General features: G+C 36.0%; 1 protein-coding gene across 1 annotated transcript in view; it reads left to right on the top strand.

The window, feature by feature from the left end:
• Positions 1-25,706, top strand: part of LOC145688399 (ribonucleoprotein PTB-binding 1-like) — a 455,234-nt gene that overhangs the window by 348,220 nt on the left and 81,308 nt on the right. Inside the window, exon 2 of the mRNA XM_081762581.1 lies at positions 23,475-23,766. Within this exon, the coding sequence (XP_081618707.1) occupies positions 23,475-23,766 (292 nt within the window). The remainder of the gene's footprint in view (positions 1-23,474; positions 23,767-25,706) is intronic.

Raw genomic sequence — 25,706 nt, 5'->3', positions numbered from 1 at the left:
GTTTGCGCTCACATAGGAACCCCAAAAAAAGAGACAACACAGAAAACTTGGGCTTAATCTGTTGAGGCATTCCCAAATTTTGTGTAACCTAACCATATGATGGTGGTGATGATGATGATAACAATAAATACGACAATGACAAGTTGTAGTAGCTAATTAGAAGCAACAAAGATCATAAAGCAGAAAATTTCATTGTGATTGCTTGAGAGGTTCAAAAGTTATTAAAATGTAACAAATTCCATTCCAAAGTTTTAAAAAAAACTACACTTTTTACAGCGGTTCGCATCTGAAAATTACGCACTGAAGGGGTTAAGGCTATAAGGCTTAGCCTATCCATTTATTTATACGTCAGCCTGAAATGTTGCTTTTGGACATTGATACAATTAATTTTATTAAAATGGATTTTATTTTATAATGCGCTGTTTAAACATTACGCAAAAAACAATAGATTGAAGCTTCTGCAAGAACGCGTTGCAGGCTATGGACCGTTAGCCTTCCGCCTTTTTCATGTAATCTTGAGAGTGGGGCGGTGACAATCGCTTTCCCGTCACACACAGCAGACGAAAACCATCAGCAATACACATATTCAACACGATGCACGAAAATGGACGAGTGCTGACGAAAGGCTAGGCTTTCGGGTGTTTGGAGAAACAAAAACGACAGGACGTGGCCTTGTAAGCTAGTATAAAACAGACTATGAAAAATTTAGGAGCTCACATTCAGTAACAAGTTCTAACAATAAATAAATAAATAAAAACAAATATAAATCTTATGATTAGTACTAATACATCAGGGACTTTATTGCGTACCGGTTTGCGTTTTCGCAGCGTAAAATGAGCATTTTAGTTGGCGATAATTGACATAGCAGTTATAATTGCTTGTATTTTTTGCGTTGCAACTCGCAAGTTTTGCAAAGATCGATACTGAATGAGCCCTCAGATGAGGTATAGTTTCTTTTTTATACTTTGTCTAAAATAGCTTTTTCTGTAAAAAGCATGAATTGACTGTGAGCTGCTGCACTACTGTTTTCCATCAGTATGCTGATACGTGTGGTTGTGGGTGAAGTGCTTAAGTTTGTGTCTATGATAACCCTATATTCGTTTCTATTTGTTTCTTTGAAACACCAATACAATGTATGTGTGATATGCGAGTATAGCATATGTAAGGAAACCGTATATGCAAGGGAAAAGGAAGCAAAACCACTCTTATACTTTTTCTTGCATTGCATGAAAAATATATTGCATGAATTAGCATTTTTCTATCAAGCATTACAGCCAGGTCTGTAGCCAGAACACTAAGACGTGATCGTTTAAATAAGGGCGTGATAGTTTTTTTTTTTTTTTTTTTTGATGGAGTAACTTGAAGTCATTTTAAAGTCATATATACGAGGGCCATCCGGAAAGTGGTACCCGTTTGTGCAATAAAGACAAAGTAGTACATATTAACAAATATACACATTTTTATTGGAAAGAGCATAATTTACACTACTTCTCCACATAATCACCAAGCAAATTGAAGCATTTGTCATACAGTGTGACGAGTTTTTGTATTCCAGCACATTAGTCCTCCGCCGCCAGCGTATTGAGATACGCTGATAATAATGCAGATGGTCTTTGACAATTTCATGAACAATTGTTCGAGACACATTAGGAAAATGTTCACAGAGTTCATCAATTGTGACGCGCCGATCGTTCCTCACGCATTCGTCCACTGACCTCAGCAGTTCGTCTGTAATGACAAAATATCTCCCTAAATACTCCTCGTCGTGTGTACTCCCCCTCCAACGTTGAAGTTGCGACACCAGCGCCGAACAGACGACTCGTCCATCACATTGTCTCCATACACCTCCTTTAATTGGCGATGAATTTCACAAGGTCAAACGTTTCGTGCATTAAGAAATTTAATCACGGCCCTCACTTCACAACTGGCGGAGTTCTCAATTCGTTTAATCATTATAAACGAGCACAGATACAGCACAGGCACTGCTAGCGTCACGCAACCTGGCACAGAACAGGCACACAAGCCACTGACACGGTCTGACATTGCTTAGCGGCTCCCCGAGTCGTCAGCGCTTCATGAGGCGCAAACGGGTACCACTTTTCGGATGGCCCTCATACATAATCAAACAATTGCAAGTTTCAGGGGACTGGGCCCCTCCTAGCCACTCTCTAGCTACGAATCTAATTTCTGCCTACCCATTTCAAAAATTCATGCTACGTTACTGGTTATCTTCAGAAGAGAATAGACTCGGCAATAAACCTCCTATGCAGAAAAGAATTCAAATAAGCATAGCAAATTGTGATTAAAAGGTTGTCAAGCAGGCTTGATTTAGTATATCATGTATAATGTTCCATTGCTTTTAATAAATCAGTAACTAAACATTGTTTATTCTCCCGTTGAAATAAATGATTCTGTGTAATAATATGAAGTAATAACTTTCCAGTGGTTGTAGATAAGGCATAGTTATTCATAATGCTGTTTATTTTCTTGCTTGAGTACTGTGTACGAAGAAAAAGAGAATCGCTTTTATTTACTGACTAAACGTGACTTTCTGCTCCGCACCATAGATCTTACGCAGCCTTTTCCAAGAAAATATTGTATTCTTAGGATATCTAGAATGCATGTAGCCAGTTGTTAGGTTTTTATTTTTATGTGCGTGTGTGTAAGGAGCTACGATTTTGTTGTTTCATGGATTTTACTCTAGTTATTTCTCGATTAGTGGTTTGGTAAATATTATTTCGTCACCACGAGACCTATTAAGCAAACCGTAATGGTTGTCTTATGACCCTATTGAAGAAAGGAGCTAAAACATAAAATCCAGTTACTGGAAAGATGCGAAACATCTTCAGATTACTACCGTAAGTATCGTGTAGTATTAGTCTATTTTCCAGCATTATGTTAACTACTGTTTTTCTTTCCAGGTATACCGTGCACATTAAAGGTTCCCTCATTGATGTGTCATTCGTAATTATCGCGTAATTGAAATTAGGTTGTGATGTAATTTTCTTTTCTGTGTGAATAATTGTATATACCTTGGATCTTTTCCTTAAACGTCCATCAGCCACAGGTAATTCACACACACTATAACTCGCGCTTAACATGTAATTGCATTTAGCCTAATCTATACAAAGTTCAAATCAGTGTTCATGGAAACGAGTTCAAGGTTGAACCTCCTAACTTGAAAGCAATTCAAGAAATTTTGTTGCTTCATTGAAAATCGGAGTTCAGTATATTTTGGTTCAGTACTGTAGACTAGTCAAAATCAACGAAGTTGAATCCCGAAAATCGTCCGTTCGAGGTTAAACTTAGTTCATCCACCAATTGATCGAGAGAAAATGTTGAACGTTGTTCAACAGTTGAACTTCATTGGTGCACACGGCTGTAAGACTCATAAGATTTCGGAAACGACTTTGCTCAAGGATCATGAAACAAAGCTTGCTAAAGAAGTTCGTATGACACTAAATGGAGAGGAGAAGCATGTCAACTTGGCAGCTGAGTATTCCGGGCTTTCTCATGACGTTTACTTTCGTTAACATTGAAATACAGCAGTTTGACCACGACATTCATGAATATACTTATTGTGTTCGTGCGTATCACTTTCTATATCTCTGGTGATCATTTCTTATTCATTTAAGATGGAAGCATAGAAAATACTTCTGCACAGTTTCAAGAAATTAATTTATTTATGCAAACACAGGAATTCGGAGTGTCCTTTCTTATCTAATTTAGTCAAGGGTATCGTTTCAGTATATGAGTTCCAGATTTGATCTCTAATGGGAGTATTTGCCGTGGGAGACCCAGGTTCGATTCCCAGCGGGATCTCACGTTAAGCGGTAGGTCCACGTCTTAGTCTCGTAGAGACGCTAAATTCAAAATCATTCGAAACCGGAGTAGTGATTTTATTCCTCTTTCAGCAGTAATTTGTCTCGTATATAAAAATTTGACATTCAGCTCCGTTTATCAATGTCAACACAGTCCGAATCACAAAGCGTACGATATCAGGACTCGAGTTGCACAATGAATTGTATATCCTTAAAGAACATCAAATAGTTAATTACCAAGTTAGCTGCAGTCCGCTAATAGGGGGAAAAGTGATGGCACTTCAAAAGTAAATTGGGGCCTATGGCAAACACAAGGAAGAAAGCGTTTATTCCGTCTCTGCTATGTATTTGAGGAGGTAGATAACTTAGTTGATGTGGAGAGAAGAAAAGATCAGATATTCCAAACAAAAGCAGTTTGTTCAATATGCATATCTTACAATGGTCATCGACTCGCAGTGATAAGACAATTCAGTGACAAGGGATTCGAAGCAGGACTGAATCGGTGTCTGGAATGCTTCCTGTTCGATATCTAGGTATCCTGCTTTGTAGAAAGCAAATCGAACCATGTTGCGGAACAGGGGAGCACAGATCTGATACAGCGCAAACTATTGGAGATTCAAGAACTTGTCATGGTGCCAGATGTTCGTGTCCTGCGATTGTATCAGTGACGAGTTTGACAAAAGTTCTCGTAGGAATAGAAAAAAGTATACAGCCAGGGGCTGCACCTAGTCCTGTGCATCCAGTCGGGATCAGTTTCTTCGTGAATGTGACATTCCCAGGAAGAAATCTGTCGGAAAGCTCGTTGTCTTTGTTCGTTGTTGTAAGATGTGCACATTATACAAATTGCTTTTGTTTGGATCATTCTATCTTTTCTACTCTCCACATCAATTATGTGGCTTGAATATCGTCACTGCGCCTCGAAGAACCGCTATGTGTTAAAACTACAACTTTCCAGGAGAAACAAAAAAAAAAAAAACATTTCGTACTCTTAAAATGTTGCCAAATATACAGGGAAACACTTGAAAAATAAAATTGTTTCTGCGTATATTATGCACTGGACATTATTGTAGCTTGCTTCAACAATATTACATCATTATTTTATGTTTACGTAGCATCTTTTGCGCCTTTATAAGCACATAGAGGATTTGTATACATTAATCAATACGTACGTGATGAGAACCTGAAGCCTTTAATTTCAATCTATATTTTTTTCATTGTTGCGGCGAAACAATTGAGTATTAACTTATAAGGGAAGCTGCCTGACAACTTCCAGGTTTATTTGCACGACATCTCATTTTCGATAAAAATGTCACATAGTGGTACTTCTAGGCGCAGCGACGATATGTCGTTTGAATCGCTTTCTCACTTTCCCAAATTCATAGAGAGACGGGAGAAAGGCTTTCTTTCTTTCTTTCTTGTGTTTGCCATAGGCCCCAATATTATCTTTGAAGTCCCATTACATTTTTCCAAATGGCGGACTGCAGCTAATAACTTGGTAATGAACTATTTGATGCTCCTTAAGGATATATATATATTCTAGTCCAGAGATCCCTTTGCTTGTTAGAGGTCACGGTAGTTCAGTGGTAGAGCACTCACGTTCGGTGTGAGAGGTCTCTGGTTCGATCCCAAGCCATGTTAATATGTAGTTGACAACACAGTGTGCATTGTAGGAGTTTCTAATTTCCCTTTTATAATCGTTCATCTTCATTAATCATTTCTCGTCTTTAGCCTAAAAAGCAAAAATGTGTATTTAAAGAAAACTATAGCGAACTAAAACCACAAAATTCAATCTATTTGAAACTTGTGTTTATTGTAACCTACATATTATATTTTAAAAACAAAAAGTTTCGTGATTGTCTTCTGCTTCTTGGCAGTTTATCTCCGGCGGCGTCAGGATGAGCTAAGACCTAGCATGCAATGGAGTTTTATCGAGAAGCTAAATAACAATTAAGATAAAGTCAAAATGATAACATGAACCGTGAAGAGGTTATTTTTTTTCATCGATTGAATCTATTTATTTTCGTTTTATGTGATATATAATGAGTTCAATAAGTCACTCCGTGGAGGATTATGGCGGAGAGATACAGAGAAACACTCCACTACAGTAAATGTTGTTAGTGGTATATCTTAGTTTCTAGGCAAAGACCAATTCTGCAAACACTCAAAGACTGGTGATGAATTAATTATATGCACCCTATATTTGATACCTCAGTGCTTTAATAATTTTAGATCGATCCTAATTCTGTTTCGTGAATACTGATGAACCACATCTCAATCAATAATGTTTCACACATTCACTACACTAGTAACCCGCAAGAAGAACGTGTTCAACAAAATGAAAGTTACTCTAATGTTAACATTGTAGCATAGACTTATAATACTCAATAAATACTCAACGTGATTCTAACCGACCTTTCAGCACAACAGCTGGTTACGGTGTAATGGAAACCAGCTTTATTATACAGTATAGCCTACGTTTCTGTTGAGTTGAAAGTTGTCCTAGCTTCGTACCTATGTGTATCGGACATTGCATAACATAACATATTCACAAACAAGGAGGAAATTGTATGTTTCAACCCTTTTCTCACAATAATAAGTATGTACCTACCTCTACTACGGAGAGACTTTTGAACACACTGTACTTTGTGACGAAATTTCTGTTCAATGTATCTCAGAGGATAGCCAAAATTAATGTGAGTTGCGTTGTAGAAATCAACATTTTGAAAATTTTGATATTTACGAAGAACTATAGTTTTTTGAAAATTTAAGGGAAAAAAGATCTTGTAGATGGATATTTTTTTTTAAAAAAATGTGATGTGTATGCAAAGTCAAAGTCAGACAGCATGAATACGTACTTAGAAATATTTATTTCATGCTATGTGGGTATTAAATTGTTTTACTGTTGATTAATGAAAACACGATTGATAATTGGAGTCGGTGCCAGGGACGGCATTAAGGGTGGGCGGGGGTGGGCGACCGCCCACCTGATGGATGACCTTGCCCACCCCAACAGAAGTAGAATAATGAAGGTGATATCCTGTACTTCAAAACCAATAGATATTACTTTCGATTATAATGTAATAGGTTCTAGGACTCTGTTTAACTCTGCAATGAACAATGCTTTTAAGACAGATACTTGTAGTAATATAAGGATGCCAAAATTCGTGATTAATGAATTCAAGTTTAACACACACACTCAATCGTGCTATTGAAATGCCGGTGTTTGTATGTGCTGCGCTGTGTTCCGGATTCGATTCCCAGTGGGAACACAAATGATTTGGATCCCACTCTAGGTCCCGTTCTTAGGACGTTATCATCGTTCCATGGAAGGCTATAGCAAGCCGTCATGGGTTCACTTTGCCCGGGAACCTTCGGGCAGGACACTGTATCATCATAATGATCTTCCACTAATCGGTCATCGTGTCCTTTGTATATTACTGAGGTGTCGTCAGTGATACTACACTGAAATGACGGCTTCTAATGTACTGTTTTCTTATGGTATTCAATATATAGTATTATTTATGGCATTAAGTATCTTCTGAACCACTAACGAAATATTTTTACCCGTTTATCTTAGGTTGCAGCTTGTGTGGCTATGAAGAAAACGTTTAGGGCAGTTGTTCTAAACTTGCTATGATAAGTAATGAAAATCGCAGTCGCTCTTCTGAAGCAAGACGTCTATTGAGTGAAGTGAATTTTCACTTTGTGTTCCAACTCAACTTGTTCACATTTTTTCTTGGAAAATTGAAAAGATTGTCAGATTATCTATAAAATAAGTAGATCACACTGGCTGCTGCTGTTTTAGTTACGAAGGATAGTGGATTATTTTACTTATATTCGAAACAGTCGAGGAGTTAGAAAAAATTTGGAATGAGTCTTTGAGTCTTGCTGAAACTAACGGTATATCTCTAACGGGTTCAATGTCCAGAACACGATCACTGCCCCATCATTTATTTACTTCAGTATATGATGACTAGGCGAATGTCAGTTGAGGACGAAGATATCCAATCCCAAGAAGACTACAGACTTTGGATATTTCTTCCTGTATTTGACAGAATACTTGCAGAAATGAACAGGCATTTTACATAAAATACAGGTATTCTATGTGGGATAAGCGGTCTTCACCCTAAAAGCGAACACATCCTCTCATTTGAGAAAATTGAATCAATTGCACGTCATTATGGATGTGATCTCGATAGTGTAAAAGTGGAACTGAAACTTCTTCCGAAAGTTTTGAAACGTTATGAGGAGGAAAAGCAATGCAAAATTCCTCCGTTTCTCAGTTTACTGAAGTGACGGATCGTTTCAAAATTGCTTTTCATGAAATTCACAAATTAACCGTAATTGCTGTCACCATTAATGTATCTAGTTCACCATGTTTTCGTTCTTTCTCATGTCTTAGACGGGTTAAACCATATCTAAGAAATCGAATGGCAAACGGTTTCAAAGATTTCTGTGTAAGGTATGATCAAACAATCATGCTGTCGAATTTCCTTGCTGTTGCATATAGAGATCATGTCAAAAAATCTAATGTGCACAAATTAAGAATATATGAGAGAAAATATAAATGATTTATATTTTTTTGTCTATTTGCAGTAGCCTATTTTATCCTTGTTTTACTTTGCCTATTTATTGTGTATTTTATGTTATTAACGAAAGATAGAGTATTATCTGTTAGTCTGTGTTGTTTGAACCTTCTTTTATTTCTATGCATTCATGTGCATTCTTGGAGGGAGAGGAGGTAAAGCTGCCTTGAACACTACACAGTACATATCGTTATTATTGTTTAAACAAACTGGTAGTGTGTCTGCCACGCGGAATTCGGTAGGTCGAGCATATAGCCACGAACTCCCGCAGCCTATCCTAAGTCCTGCATTTCTTCAGTCCCACCAGGCGAATGCCGGAATTGTACCTTCTATAAGGCCAAGACAGCTATTTTCCACATCCTTGTTCCTCCCTTATTTCGGTCTGAGCCTTAGCTAACTAAAGAGTATAAAAATTGAATTTTAATTATTGTCAAATAATGTCTACATTGCCCAGTTCTCATTTTCATTTTCCGCCCACCCAGCAACTATGTCCGCCTCTTTCCGCCCACCCCATCAGGCGTTTCTGGCGCCGTCCCTGGTCGGTGCTAAATAATAAGGCATACCATTAATGTTTTAATTTGCTTAAGAAGATCAACGAAGTATATTAACCATATTCTTAGCAATAAAGTAAGATTTTTACCTAGAATTGCCCATTAGACGATAGTTGCAACTCTCATGTTTCGGAAAGTATTGGAAGTTACCTGTCTCGCATCTATCGTATTTTATCACAGAAAATATCCCGCCCTCTAGAGTACCTTATTCGTACCTAAACCGAATCTATCACAAATACACATACACTTCTGCACAATTTACAGTGTTGGAACATCGTGTTCGAGTCTTTGCTATTTAAACTTAACTATTCGCGCCACATGCAGGCTATATTCCCTTGTTTTGTGCAAAACAAAATCAGACTTATGAGATCGTTCCCACTTTTGGCTAGTCTTAAGAAAAATATTTGAAAACATAGTATATAAGGATACACCCCCTTATCAGTTTCATAGAGGGTGTTTTTATTTCCCTCAGTCATAAGGGATGTTTCGTTGCGTTAAAAATTTAGGAGAAAGTGAAAAAATATTTCAGAACTAGCTACCAACATTCTATTTCGCATGTAGTTAGTTTATGAATGTTTGAATCTAAAACATACAAGATACAAAATTTTCCGGCCATCTACCATCGAGTGATGTCATCAAAATTACGTCACAAAACTGTAATAAATAATTAAAGTGAAATCTAAACATGCGAAAATCAGCATCTTTGTTTTCAAATAAACAAATAATAAAGTATAAATATGTTCAGTGTAAAAGCAAAGCTTACTCTAAACCAGTGGCGGATTCAGGAATGAGGCATGGTTGCGCCCCTCAATGATTTTTTTTTTTTTTTTTACATGAAGCTTTGATTTGTTTCCGGACAAATCTAATTTATCCTTAGATTGATTATCTAATTTATCATTGATAAAATTTAGCAATGAGTGGTAAATATGGTAAATTGATTCCCAGAATGTAGGGAACATTTAGTGGGGATTATATATAATATATATATATATATATATATATATATATATATATATATATATATATATATATATATATATATATATATATATATATATAATATCGCAAAAATCTTTGATTCATAGCTTCTCAAGAATCTTCCTCCACATCAATGTGGACCATTAATGTCGAAATTGAATGCATTAGTACATGTAGATATAATATGAAGTCAATGGAAGCTGAAAAAATATGATTAGGTGACCATGTTGTATCAAAACAATGACTACTACTGCATATGCGACTTTTATCAACCGGAGTATACATAGAAATATATTACTAAACACTTTGAAATATTCTAACAGTTGGTTTTGATTTTATAAAGCATCACCCTCAATTCTAACATGTTAACATGTAAATATTTATAACATTTAAATATATATTGAAATTAAAAATATTTATTCGAGTTTAATTTACAGTACAAACTTTGAAATCATACTAACATGAGGCTAAATATGCACTTACCACATCAGTATTTAGTATTAAATCTAAGGACTAGCCTTAACAGGAACACAACAGTGAGCAAGGTAAATTATTCCTTATACATGTACACGATACACGTTGTTTACGACAGTAGCAGGAGGCAAGTTCTTGGCAATCGCGGGAAATATCTGGAAGCGTCACCAATATTGACTTGTATCTATTGTCTTCATTTCTTCTTAATCCTCATTCTGGTTATGGTAATATTGTGGCAGTAACTATTTATTTCATATTTGACATTAACGCTCTGCTCGTTTGCAGTATTGTTTCAGAGCATCTTGCGTAGGAGGAATATTTTCAATTGCACGATTCCTTTCAGTAAATAACACTCACCTGCACTCGTTGACACTTGTAAGAGTAGAGCAGCGACCACACGTAAGAACAACAAACTTTTCTATCAAATATAACACACGATCCTCCAGGGAAATTCCATTCATACGCAGCTGATCAGATGCAGTTCTAGCACCTCTAAAAGACGTCCATACATCCCAGATTTTTCGTTCTCCAGTGATGCAAAAGCTTGATTACTGTGTCACATCCTGTAAATGAGTGAAAAGCCGGCAGGTTTATTTGTAAATCAGTGGCCAACTTGTTACACAATTCATGAACGAGAACATTTTTTTTCCCTATACCATACCCAATCCATAGTTCTGATATGTTCTGAATTTTTCCAAAAGTGCAATGGATAAAATAATTACATCGGAGTCTATACAGGGATTGGACACATACACAAAAAAAAATAAATAAATAAAATAAAATAAAATAATAAATAAATAAATAAAAATAAACGTTTGCAAAAGTGTGAAACTCATACCTAGTATGGTGTGGGGCCTCCTTTTGCGTCCAAAACAGCTTGGATCCGACGTGGAATGGACGTATACAGCTCCTGAATCGTGGTGTGTGGAATTTTGTACCATTGTTCCTCCAAAACATGCTCCAGTTCCGCAAGGGATGCTGATGGAGGGTAATTAGACCGAATACGCCTTTCTAACTCAGACCACAATGGCTCAATGATGTTCAGATCTGGTGATTGTAGGACCCAGGGGAGGTGTGATAGCTCCTGTCATGCTCCTCAAACCATGATTTCACCGTTTTTGCGGCGTGACAGGGTGCCAAATCATCTTGGTAGATGGATCACCATCAGGGAAAAATATTTGGTCCATGGGTAGAACTTGGTCCCCCCAAATGGCCTCATACGCCTTAGCATTCATCATTCCATGCAGGGCTATAATGAGACCTGCAGAAAACCACGATATCACTGCTCATACTGTAACAGAACCACCCCCATGCTTTACAGTTGGAAGCAGACAGTCTGTATCATAGGCCTGCGACGGTGTTCTCCATACGTAGACACGACCGGTTGTTGGAAACAAGGTGAAGGTCGATTCATCGGACCACATTACGTGTTTCCGCTGCTCATGAGTCCACGCCTTGTGGTCCTTGCACCACTGGATACGCCTCTTCGCATTTACTGCTGTGTCTAGGGGTTTGGCGATAGCGGCCCTGCCATGAATTTTCATTTTATGAATTTCCTGTCGCACTGTTTTCGATGAAACCTTGGTTCTGTAGGTCAGAATTGAGTTCAGACGTAATTTTCATTGCAGTGATCTTCTTTTTAGTTGCTACAATCCGTTTTAATGCCCTCCGCTCCCTATCTGACAGGATTATCTTTCGACCACTGTTGTGCTTTGTATATGTGTATGCCCTTGTAACATTGGACACAGTGCCTTTCGATACCCCCACAATGTTCGCCACTGTTGCCACTGAAGCTCCAACCAGACGGGCACCAACGATCATACCTCTTTGGAAGTCGGTCAAGTCGCCCATTTTACCGCGCCACTTTCACAGCACGACACTCACAGGTGAACTGGTTACTGCTGACGGAAGAGGAAGGTTCACATGACACATTGAAAAGAAAGAAACGATCGGCAACCGCAACACGTGTTGTACAGTAGAGGGCCAAGCTTACGTGTCCTGTATGGTGTTTTTTTTTCCAACTCCTGTAGTTCTTATAATTATTTTTGAATGCCCATCGTCTGCAGCATGCTTTGTGTAAAGTAGTAGTCCCCTATCAGCTTCTTCGTCAGAGTAATGAATTATATCACTCACATCAGTGTATTTTAGTATTGTTTTAACAAGCTCATCGTAGGTACATAGAAGTTACTTTTCTTCAAACTTACATTTCACAAATTATTCTGCTAACAGGCGAAAAAGCTGCTGTTTGTTTTCATTCAAAAGCAGGAATTTGTTGAAACGTTTGGGAACCGTGCCACCATCCACTACAGAAAGGCACTTTCCTTATCAGGAATATTAATGCCAATAGATAGTTTTTTTACAACGTTGTTATTGTGCTAATTAAATTAGTCATCTGATAGTGCTGAAAAGGTAATCCTTTCCTAGAACTGGTAAAGTGACCAGACGGAAATGCACTGTGAACATAAAAATGTCTTACTGTAATTTCTTGTAATGTATTGACAAAAACAGGCAACGATGTGGAATAATGAATTGCATTTGGAGCAAAGGTCCACGGACACAAGTCTCTTAAATTTTTGACAAAAAGTGTAAAATTAGAGATATGGATACTGAACACGAGTTGTAAGAGAAGTAATACTAATTCCATAACCATATTCTAATATCGAAACATCACCGACTCCGCAAGCTCTTTCTTTGATCCAAGATTATTCAATGTCTTTCGTTTTATCTTCAGAGGTCGTAACATAATAATTCTGGTACTGGTATGCTTTCTTTTGCAAACAAAACAAGGTACAAAGGGTAATTTTATGAGCATATCTTGCTCTCTTAACATTATCTTGCTCTCCGGACAGATATGATTCTGCAATACCATAGTTTTTACTTATCAATGCTTCAGTCCAACCAATTTCATTCAGCAATTTTCTAAGACTCTTGAGTGCCATCATTTCAATGTCTATAGTTCCCATCATAAGCACAACTTTTTGTTCATCGTATTTTTCTGCATATAGCCACTGCAGCTATTTTCCTATTGCATACACAAGTTGATCAGCAGTTATAAAGGGTGTTTTATCTTTCTTTAATTTAGATATTGCTTTAATAATGTCCATTGAGTGACTTACCAATGCTGAAGATGTTATTTCTTCTTTCAAAATTGGAAGCAATTTAGAGTGACACCTTTTCTTGACAGTGGAATTATTCTTCCCGTGAAACGAAGCTAATGAAACATACATTTCCGTCGTGCCCTGACTCTCATTATGTGCTAATTCAAGAGCTCCCAACCATGGAACAAATAGTTCTCTTGGTTTGAGTGATGGATCTCCATCGTAATGATATAGATTAACCGTTGGCAGTAATGGATCACTTTTCATTTTAATCACTGAAGAGATATTTGTGTAGGATCAAGGTAAATAGGATACAGTATTATTGTCCCAATCTTTAATGTTCAATTGGATAGATTTATCAACTTGACAATCTTCCAATACTGGGTACTCTATGATAGTTATACTGGACCTATGGAAAGAAGACGATGTGGTTCTTGTGTTGATGGATTGTTGATGTAGTGACAAAAATATCATTCCCGAAAACAGGAGGGTAGAAAAGTAATTTTCGATAAATTTTTGACACGTAATATTTGTAACAGTTGCAGAAATTTCTTGTATTCTATCATGTGATACAGGCGAACCTAGTTCAACAGTTTCCTTTTTCCTAGTAATACTGTAAAGCATAAAGCCAAGATATAGCAGAGGAGTTCTTTGAAATGAATTACTTTTTTACATTATATTTTCTATTGCACTTAATACTATTGAATCTAATAAGCTGAACTGTCGACAGTGCTGCAATTTCTGGTTTATCTTCGTGCGATAGATCATTATTAACATTTGGTTCTTCAAGTAACATTCGTACAAAATTATTAGATCTATTTTAGAAAACGAATTAGTTAATCACTACATATTGTAATTTGCTTAGCGCATGATTTCCTTTCTCAATAACAGACATAATGGCTGCCGTATTCACGTGTGGATGTTGTGGGGTACAATAATCAGAAAATATTTCACATCTGAATGTTTACTTCTTACTAATACTAACTTCATAACTTTACAAAATAACATTAGGGATAAAATTTGCTGGTACGTTTCAGCACACAGTTTTTATCATCAGGTAGCGATATTGGTTGCCGTGTTGGATTTTATAGGCGATTGTGTGGGGAATCGGTGTCATTTAAATTTCGTAATCAATTATGTTTATCTCTCATTGTGAGTTACACGAAAGGAAAATACGCTGGAATTCACATTCTAAATTATCACATTATTTTTTTAATGTTTTTTGACAGCCATTTTTATGGTCATACAGGAGGTAGAGGCGTAGAAAAATTTGTCTCTCGGGCTTTTTAGGTTCAGGTATTAATATGCTAAGTATATTCCAAAGGGTATATTGGTAGTCAGATGTGAAATATTTTCAGACTGTTCTACCCCACTAGTTTAACAGTGGTGATACATGTTCAAATCATTGACGATTTCATGATTATGTTGGTCTTGCTCAACTTCTGTCAGAATAGCATTCACTCTTTCTATGATTGCTCCCTCACTGCAAGGAGCGTCTTGGACATAGACATTTCCGGAACGAAATGGGATGAAACCATCTGTTACCTTTTGTTGATAATGTATCTTGCCCATAAACAGTAGACGTTTATTCATGGACCTGTGGGAGACCCAGGTTTGAATCCCGTTGGGAGCTCATGTGGTTCGGATACCACGTTAAGTTGTAGGTCCACGTTTTATATAGCCTCGCTGCTGAAAGGGGAGGCTAAACTAAAAATCAAATCAAATTCATAGGCCTGCGTAGCATTTGCACCTTTAGCGAAAAAAAATGTAAGGTATTTTTGCAGGAGGTTCTCTATCTTCGTGGCGCAATACCTTACGTCTGATTCTAAGAATGCCAACACTTTAACATCTACTAGCCTCAGCTGTCAAATGACGTTATGCTTAACCGGTTTGAGAGATTAACGCAGTCTCATGCGCAAAAGGCTAACTACTTTTTAGATTACGTGATATTTTCATGCAATTTTCAATATGTAATGAGCTACTTCCAAGGAAGGTTCTTGCCAATATTATTATTTTTATTATTATTATTATTAATAATAATGAAATATAGAAGTTTTTATATATATTTAATACACACACACACATCGGGTGTACTAAAAAATGGCACCCACGGACCACAGTACACTATTCTACAGGCCAAAACAAAGCGAAAATGTTATATGATGATATGCCCTCCTGGGCCTCCTTCAGGCGCAATGGGGAATCAAAATTTCACAATGTGACAACGTCTCAGATTAATTTGGAGCAATTAGCGTTACTCTGTGAATATAGGAAGAAGCTGAATCGATTTCTACACTAATAAGTTATGCTACTGTCAATCAATATCTACTTTAGCTGCCTTCTGGAAAGAATCGATATAACTATTTGATAAATTGGTAGATCTAATCTGGCTCTTTATTTGCGACGTTGCCACGTAGTGCAATTTGTGTACCCAAAAGAGGACTCGAAAGGTATACAAAAATATATATTTTGCTTTATTTTGACTTGCAGAATAATGCTGTGTGGTCCGTGGGCACCATTTTTAGAACACCTGATATATATATATATATATACTTTGTTCCTTTTGTAAGGCTTTGTTTTTATCATCCCTTGTTCGTAATGAAAACCGTCGGCCGTGACTGTTGAGTTTCCTATATACTTTTCCCCCTTCACAGACACAAGTCTTATCTACAGCGAGTTGGATGAAAACTTAAAGGAGACGTCATTAGACGCCGTACAAAAGGACTCCGTTGGTTCTATACAAAAAGCAGCCTTCAGAGACCTGAAATTGCCAAAGAAATTCCAGGAAATTGTATTTCAATTTCTCCGGATGTTTACTAAGTGCCTTGAATGTTGCTTTTGGGGCTAACCTTCTCGCTGCAAGTCGACAGGCCTTTTGATGGGATTATCGTGAGTCGTGTGAATCAATACTCCAATATCAGCCTTAAACTTGTCGCCTTCAATAAATTCTACTAGACGACTTGGTGCTGTGGTGAAGTCACTTTCTTTTTGTTATTGACACAACTTGAAAATACAAATATTAACACATTCTGTACCTTGTTCCAAATATCCTAAGAGTGTGCTAAAATCTGTATTATTCTAAATACATTGTCATACTTGTCGGGTACAGCGTATGCGCCTTCAGTGCGGGAGACCCAGGTTCAATCCCGGCGGAAATTCAGGTTCTCTGGATCCCACGTTAAGCTGTAGACCTGGTCTTATTACAGCTTTGGTGCTGTCAGAGGTGCTAAATTCCAATCCAACCAACAGTGTCAGGTACAGTCAGCAACAACATTTATTTCCTTTGTAAAATTTTTTGGGAATAACGGTGGAACGTACAGAAAATTGCATTCGCAGAGTTTCAAGGCTGGAACGTACAGAAAATTGCATTCTTTCTAATTTACTGGAAATTGTACTAAATTGTCCTTCCGTTCTGAAGTTATTTGCGAAACTAGTTTCATCAAACTGAAAGAGCTTTTGTCGTGGACTGTACATGGCTGTTATGTAGGAAGCTATAATTAACTAGGCTGTAAGTATGCGTCCCAGTTGGTAAGACATATTTTGCTGATGTAGGAACAAAATAATTTGCATAGTAAAATTCGCAATAAACGTAATAACGTTGAGCTTGAATTCACTATACGAAAGGGGAGAAAAGTAGTATATAATACAGGGTGTCCAATATACAATGCAACCCGGAGTTTGGGATAGTAGAACTTTTGAACCTGAAGTGATACACGAATAATGGTTACACAAAAATGAAGCCTTGTTCATGCATATATTTTTAAACTAGAAAGCAATGATTGAAGTACACTTGGAACCGCAAGTGTTGCCAGATGTAACCGAAGGCGTAAATCAATTTTTTTTTACAAGTCACGTAAATTGACTCATAACTCATACGTATGGATGTTCTGTCCTTCATTTTCAGTTTGTTTAGTTCGAGTGGCTTGGAAAATATGGAGCAGAAAAAGGAAATTTTCATTTCCTCCGGTAACTAATCGGATGAGGCCTTTATAAGGGGGAACTAGGGAAATCATTGTTTTCATAAATTAACACTCTGAATTGGCAACATTGCTGATGTTTCAGTGCATCAAAAGGTGTGCTAAGGATGTGTCTGCATTATGCAATCCCTGAAAACAATGAAAAATAAACTTTGAAATTATCATGATAAAACGTTTACTTACATGCGTCCGGGAACACTGCTACTACCATGCAATGAGGTATCAGCTCTACAGCGGATGCTGTGAGTGTCCCCTGTTTTGATTCAAACACTGGTTCACACGTTTCATCAGGTTGGCAGCAACTTTACGAAGATTATAAGTGTTAATGTTCTCAATTGCTCTGCGAATGTTCGTTTCCAGGTCTTGAATAGTTCGAGAATTGTTCTTGTATACCTTTGTATACCTGTTCTTGTATACCTTTGTATACCTGTTCTTGTGTACCTCATAGAAATGAATAGCAGTGTTGCCGGGTGCATGCAACTAAAATTATTATCATGGTAATTTCAAAGTTTCTTTTTCATTGTTTTCAGGAATTGCATAATGTAGACAGATCCTTACCACACCTTTTGATGCACTGAAACATCAGCAATGTTGCCAATTCAGAGTGTTAATTTATGAAAACTACGATTTCCCTAGTTCCCCATTACAGAGGCTTCATACGATTAGTTATTGGTAGATATGAAAAATTCTTTTTTCTGCTCCATAGTTTCCAAGCAACTCCAACTAAATAAACTGAAAATTAACGACAGAACATCCATACGTATGAGTTATGGGTCAATTCACATGTTTTGCAAAAAAAAAAAAAAAAAAAAAAAAAAAAACACCTTCGGTTACATCTGGAAACACTGTGTGGTTCCTAGTGTACTTCAATCGTTGCTTCCTAGTTTAAAAATATATGCATAAACAAGGCTTCATTTTGGTATAACCAGTATTTGTGTATCACTTCAGGTTCAAAAGTTGTACTATCCCAAACTCCGGGTTGCATTGTATATTGGACACCCTGTACTAAGTGTCTCCATTGTATTACCGAGGTAAAGCTTGTTTTTTTTCTTGCGGGTGTGGGGGTGGAGCTATATACAATAATTAGTTCTTATCTCTCTCTCAACTTACTAGCTTGTACTGATAATGTTTTGTATATGTCTGTCATTTGTAGGGAATCGAATGTATTTGAGATTTATTGGGATAAGTTAGTAAAGATGGTCCACATTATTAAATCTCGACTCATTTACTTTTTCATAATCAACTTCGTAGACTTGTTTCATACTTCTGTTGTTAATCTTTCTGTCAGTTGTTTTAAGTTGAATAATTACTAGCACATTCCTAATACCCTGATTCTAATTTTCCTAAAATAAAGAAAAAAATCAGAACACTTTGATCGTGTCCAACTAGAGCAGGAAATGATTAAAATTGGAACGAAAGTGTGTTAACGTTCCTATAATTTATTTTGCACCGTAGAGGCTGTTGGCTCTCTTCTTTTTATTTTATTTATTTATTTTTTTTTTTTTTTTTTAGGAGAGCAGAAGGAAGGAAATAAATGATGATACGAGATTATGTTGCGGCACGTGTTGATGGTTCATTGCCAGTTTTCGCCATTGTTTTCCTAACGAAAGAAACAGAACTTTTGGACTAAATTCCATTCGGGCAGCTCTTTCTTGTGAGAACTAAGTTCAAGGTCATTTGTTTTATACTTAGGTAGTAGTATATCAGGTCTGTTTCTTGGTACATCTACGTCAATGGAAATAAATATTTTGCATGATTGTGTTGGTGAGACGTTACACTTTACTCGAAGCCAGATTCCTGTAGCATCGTGTGTGTGATTTAAAGTTTACTTTTGGGCGTCCATAGAAGAAAATACGGTAGTCATGAAAAAAAAATTGAATTCGAGTTTTCGACTCATTTACCCATTCCATGGCTGCTATATATCTCGAAAACGTTATTTTATGAACATTTGTCCGTCCGGTCGTCCCGATGCATGTACCTTCGCCTAGAAGTTATACGCATCCGGATTCAATTTTAAACTTACGGTCTTCTGCAAGAGAAGATTTGAATTTTCTTCCTACTCGAAAAATGAATAATGAAAACAAAACAAAATAAATAAATAAACTACATAAATAAGAGTAGTTTACTAAAGGGTGAAAATAAATTGCGAATTTCTTGATAACAGATCTATCGGTTTTGTTCCTATTTCTTCAATCAACATTTCACTAACAAACGTATTTCTCTTTCTGAAAGGAATTCAGAAGGTATATCTTACTTCCATATCTTTTGTTTACAACCCTACAGTTCCATAACTAGGACGTAGATTTACATGTACTAGAAAATCTGAAAACATACACACAAACATGTATTAAACATAAAATAATATTTAGCTAAGAAACATCTTATTAATTTCAGGTTCATTTCTTTTAATTTAGAGCGGCTGCGGTGGCTCAGTGGTAGAGCGTTCACCCCTGGTGCTTGGGGTCCCGGGTTCGATCCCAGCCCCCGCCAAGTGAATTTTGTGGTGGACAAACACCGTGTGCGTGGGTTCTCCCGTTTTCTCCCACTTTCTTCACTCCACCATTTCATTCATTACTCATTATCGTCTCCTCTAGCCTAACCGGCATAAGCGTGGGATGTAAAACTCATAATTTAATTTAATTTTGTTTGCAATTTATTGTGCATAGAATGAATTTCCGTGGTACACTATTAGAAAATTGTCAAGGTTTTCTAGTATCAAACTTTGCTTATTGTTTGTTAAAATAAGTTTGTAGACTAAAAATGATCTTTCAGCATCCACTTGTTCAAGAGAAAACTTCTACTACACTTCTTAGTAGTGCTCATAAGATATTTTATAGAATAAAATTTCTTGAACTATATACAAAATTAACTTCTATGTATTTACATACATTTGGTAAACTGAATAACTCTTAGGGTACAGATTTTGGATAAACTTAACTGATCTTGTATTGTGTAATTGATTGAAATTTTGTCACTAACCCTCCCACATATCCCTAATGTTCAGTCTGGACATGGTGTTGGTGATACTCCACTCACTTAGTAGGAAAGATACTTTCGTAAGGAATGTTCAGTACACACACAACTATCAGTTCAGGACGTTAAGAATTTTAAAATGATTCGTAACTTCAAATATTAACTTGTATATGTGCATATCCATTATTTTTTTTTTAATCTGGGCTCTAATTGTAAAATTTCTCCGGAAACAGTTAACAATGGTTAGTTGAATCGAAGTTTATTATATTTTCAGATATTTTTCTCAAAAGTGACTGACGATTCTGTTGTAAATTCACATTTTATTATTGACCCCACGGTGTGATCTAAGTGGTTTCTCATGAAAATCCGTAACATGTAATTTAGATTTAGGAATATGTCTTGTGTCTGTTTTCCGAAAACACCTATAACAATTTGTATTTCATACATAAATGTTTCAGTAATAACAGCCATGACATGACACGACTTACAAAATGAGAGCGAGAAAGTTCAGTGCTATGGCTTGTGCACCCTTTCCTTTTCAATATGTTCGTCTCAAGTTTCTCATTAATTTTAATACATTCTTTTTAAATTTTTGTAGCTTCTTTTCTTCGGTGGGGTTGATGTACTATGATTAACATTATTAAATATTGACTTAGGTTTTATGATTGAGTGTCGTTTTCTTTGGTAGTGTTCGGCAGTTTTTCTGTTAGTATTTCCTTTTTTCATGAGCTTTAGTGTGTGTTCTCTTGATACATGTCCAAAATGAATATTTTTTTGGCGGGGGGGGGGGGTATTACGTCGCTTGGGATCTTTCCTAATATTGTTTGTGATTATACCTCACGTATAATTATGCCAAGTGTGCTTCAGTGAGTGTAACCTTAAATGCCTTTGCTGGTTTTTTCTTTGATGCAGATTTACTAATAAAATAATTGAATTAATAATGGAATAAATCATGTACATTTTTCGTCTACTAAAATTGGTATAATTACATGTTTTAGTGATGTTCCTACGATGAAAGTGTTATTTATGTATGTTATTTTATTTGTAATTTCTTTGCTAGAAAGTGGATTCGATTCAGTAATACAAATGTCCTAAGAAGACGGTAGAAATCTCTCTAAATCATACTTATACTATATGCCAAGGGAAGATCCTAGAATATATAGGATTACTTCTCGTAAATATCTCCTACTTGCAACAACCATACATTTTCGGGTAAACATTCGTGAATTTTCAGCACTAACAGCGTACCAAGTACATTACACTTCCTTCATATGCACTGTTTAAAGTCTTAATGGTGACCTTTCATAGCTGTCATTGTTTCCTTTCTCCATTGTTTTTATCAGTTTCAGAAATCATGATGATTAAATACAGTAGTTCATGTATTAAACACAACAACTGATTTCTTGCTTTAGCTTGCAAGTGTGTTTTTCTACCCAGAGAAACGGTTCCAGAACTTAAATATGGATAAAGTATGCTTTTAATTCTGTTCTGATGTTACTAAATGCCGAGGTTGAAGACGTCCAACAAATCTGGAAACAGACACTAGTGTGGTTGCAGCAAGAGTCTGTATTGAATAATGGATGAGCAAACGTTTCAGTGGTGTTCCGGAGGTTAATCTGGAAAGCTCCATAGAGCGCTGTAGTAGTAAACTTCAGTTAAGGTTCAAGATAACAAGCTTCTTTCAAAGGAGGGAAAGATTTTTGTGCTTTTAAAAAGCAGACAAAGAAGGGGGAGGAAATTACTTAAGGGACGTATATTCCAATCTTTTACAATTCTAGATTTTATCAAGTTAATTTTATTGAAGATTTCATAAGATAAATTAAGTAATACCCCTTGCGCATACTATGCTTGCTTACTCATGTTAGGTTTTTCATTATTTTTGATATGTAATTAAGTTCATATTTCTTTTCAATTACCTTTCAGTAACCATAATGAAATAAGAATTTATATGTCTCGTTTAGTATGAAATAGCAAAATAATTTTGTTACTGTGCGATGTAGATTTACTTTTGCATTGTTTCTACGTAGCAGCCTATCATAAATACCATCTTTTGGAATGTCTTGCGACACAAAAAGAGCTTTGAAATAGAAAGCAAGTCTCATTGAGTTGAAATGCGAAAGAAGACAGGCATAAAATTAACTGATAGCAACACTTAATCAAAGATTGTAAACTTTCTTCTATTTCTCGTAATTTTAGTTTTGGTTGAGGATTAAGTTGTGTTAACTTTTCTTCATATCAAAATTTTAGCGGTAATTATTCATGCGTTTCCATCATATAAATATCCCAATAGCATACTAATTTGTCCCAGACAATACTAGAATTGTAATGACTTCTCTTTGCCACTAAGTTTATTCTGTTATGTTTTCAGCTAATTAAATTTTGCATCCATCCATACTTATTCTCTAAATTCAGTTTGTCACGATTTATATTCCATTTTACAGTTATCATACTTTTGAATAAGAGTAACTGATAATCCCCAAAAAAGTCAACTTTTAGGTTCGTTAGTGTGTAGTTCAACTGGTTAGTATAGTCGAGTGATCTAACATGTGTGTGATGAATCCGTGTGTCATTCGCAAGTTCTAGTTTTTCTAGGGAGTTACGTATATCAGAACTGTACAAGTTAACTTGCCATCTGTTATTTTAATCTGTAGGATGGAATACTGGGTGTAAACGTAGAAGAACCAGAGAAGCTGAAACAGCATTAGAACTTCATTAGAGATTCGAAGATTAAAAATAGTACACATCAATACATTCCGTTGAATGACATGTCTGATTGTGTATAGACAAGACATTAAATATTATTTTTATTTCTAGTGTTTTATAAATTTATCTTGTCTTTCATGGTTAATACATAAACTAACAGAGAGAATTCTAGTAAGAAATAAAGTTCGAGACCACATGATGATTTATGCGTTTTTGATTGTAATGGTTCTTTGTTTATATATAGGCATAATATATAATAATGACGTTCTGATTTATAACTGTTATTTCTCATAATATTTTTATTTATTTTCAGGAAATACGGGAAATTCTTGCAGACTTCCCAATTCAGTCTGTGCAGATTCAATGTAGCACAGGATCAGGAATTGCACGAGTGGTTTTAGAAGACCCTGAGATGTTAGAAGAATGGGATCGTGAGCGCATATTCTGCATAAGAGGTCAGCGAGTTCCTGTCTCACCCACTCCTACAGAAATGATGTTGTGTGTGGCCAGGCTTCCATTCACCTTCACTGAAGAGCAATTTACAGCTCTTGTGCAAGCTTATGGAGAAGTAGCAAGAAGTTTTCTCATGATCAGTGAAAAAACAGGTAAAGTTTAATATGTTAACGAAACCTTGTACATGATCATACGTTATTGTTTCCCAATGAGTATGTATGTCTGACAGAAAAAGGTTAATTGTTTTGATTAGAAGAACAGGAGAGAAAATTATGGAGTAACAGGTTCGAAAAACGTTCTGAAGGAGATAAGATGATCGGTCGGTATTCTGCAAGTCGGACTGTGATGATGTCAGAAAATACTCCACGATTTTTTCGTGACATTTTGCCAGTCTACGATTTCCATCTTCAGTACTTCTAAGCAATTTAATGTAAAGGATATTAAATTTAACTGAATTGGTAGGCATGTCTTATACCGAGGCCACGGACGCTGAAATTTTAACTTGTTGTTTAACTGTAAACTTGTTGCAAAATGTTACAAAAACGATCGGATAGGAATTTCTTCGAACTAGAGAAAACTCATATTTTCATAATGTTTGTTCTAGTAAATATGCAAAAGTAATTGGTTATATATTTTCACATCAGAACGTAACTTGATAAGCACAATTTGTAACACTGAAAAGACTTCCTAAAAAGGTCTAGAATTTACCAAAACTTGAGCTTAATCCCTGGTTTCCGATCATATTAATGGTAGTTGTAAGTTAAAATGAATACCTCTCATAAATATCTGTTAACTTAGAAATGCATAAACGTACTTATGGAATATAAGTTACTATAAAGTAGGGAGAACACTATTGTTTCTAACTTACATAAAGTTGGACAGTTTTTGATAAAGGAGTATAGGAGTATCGATTCCTGCTGTGACTCAGCGGAAAATTCCGATTCGTCATGTATTGCCTAAAAGATACAGAAAACGGTACTTGATTCCTAATAAGACGCTGATATTGTTGTTGTTTCTTATTGTGCAACATCTCGTAAGATCGGTTCCAGCGATTTAGTTCCTAATCCTAATCCTAATTATATATAAAACTACATGAGCTGACATAAATTATTGAGCACTGCCTCTAAAGCTACAATGATTAAATTTGGCATGAATGTAGCTATCCGGAACTAACCGACAGGAAAATTGCCAAAAGTGAATATTTTTAAATTTTTACGGGGTCTAAAGAGGGGACGAAGAATTTTCCCAAGTTACTTAAATGGGCCTTTTTTTTTTTTTTTTTTTTTACCTATAATCTCCTGTTTTAGGTACTTGGAATAAAAACATGAAATTCGGAATGCTTGTACGTTTTCCTTAGCACCACCTAAGTAAATCAGTAAAAATAATAAAAAAAAGTCCAACCTTAGAGTGATTTTATAGGGAACTGAAAAATCTTTCCCATGTTATTTATAAGGAACACCTTTCACACCCCCAAATTATTGAGCGCTTCCTGTAGGGCTACAGTGATTAAATTTGACATGATTGTAGGTTTTCGAGACAAACTCACAGGAAAATTGCCAAAAGTGAATATTTTTAATTTTTAGAGGGTCTAAAGAGGGGATGAAAAATTTCCCCATGTTATTTAAATGGGTCTTTTTTGGGGAGGCTATATTTTTTGGGACCTATTTTTTGGGGTCTATTTTTTCATATTTTAGGTACTTAGAATTGGATTAAAACCTTGAAATTTGGTGTGCTTGCACGCTTTAGTCAGCGTTATCTAAATTAATCATCAGAAATAAAAAAAAATTCCAACCGTTGAGTGGTTTTATGGAGAACTGAAAAATCTTTCCCATATTATTTATATGGAACGTCCTCCACACCCTAAAATGTTTAGGCACTTCCGGTAGGATAAGAGTCATGAAATTTAGCACGATTGTAGCCTTCCAGAACTAAACGACAGGAAATTACCTAATGTGAATATTTTTAATTTTTTAGGGTCTTAGGGGGATGAAGAAATTCCCATGCTTTTTAAATGGGCGTTTTCTTGGGATACAAAATCTTATCTTTTAGATAGTTAAATAGGAAAAGAAACGATAGAATTGTGAGTTCAAGA

The sequence above is a fragment of the Thermobia domestica genome, chromosome 6 (genome assembly GCF_964235325.1).
Source record: "Thermobia domestica chromosome 6, izTheDome1.hap1.1, whole genome shotgun sequence".
Taxonomy (NCBI): domain Eukaryota; kingdom Metazoa; phylum Arthropoda; class Insecta; order Zygentoma; family Lepismatidae; genus Thermobia; species Thermobia domestica.
Note: the sequence above shows the minus strand (reverse complement) of the source record. Positions and strands in the feature narration are given on the sequence as shown.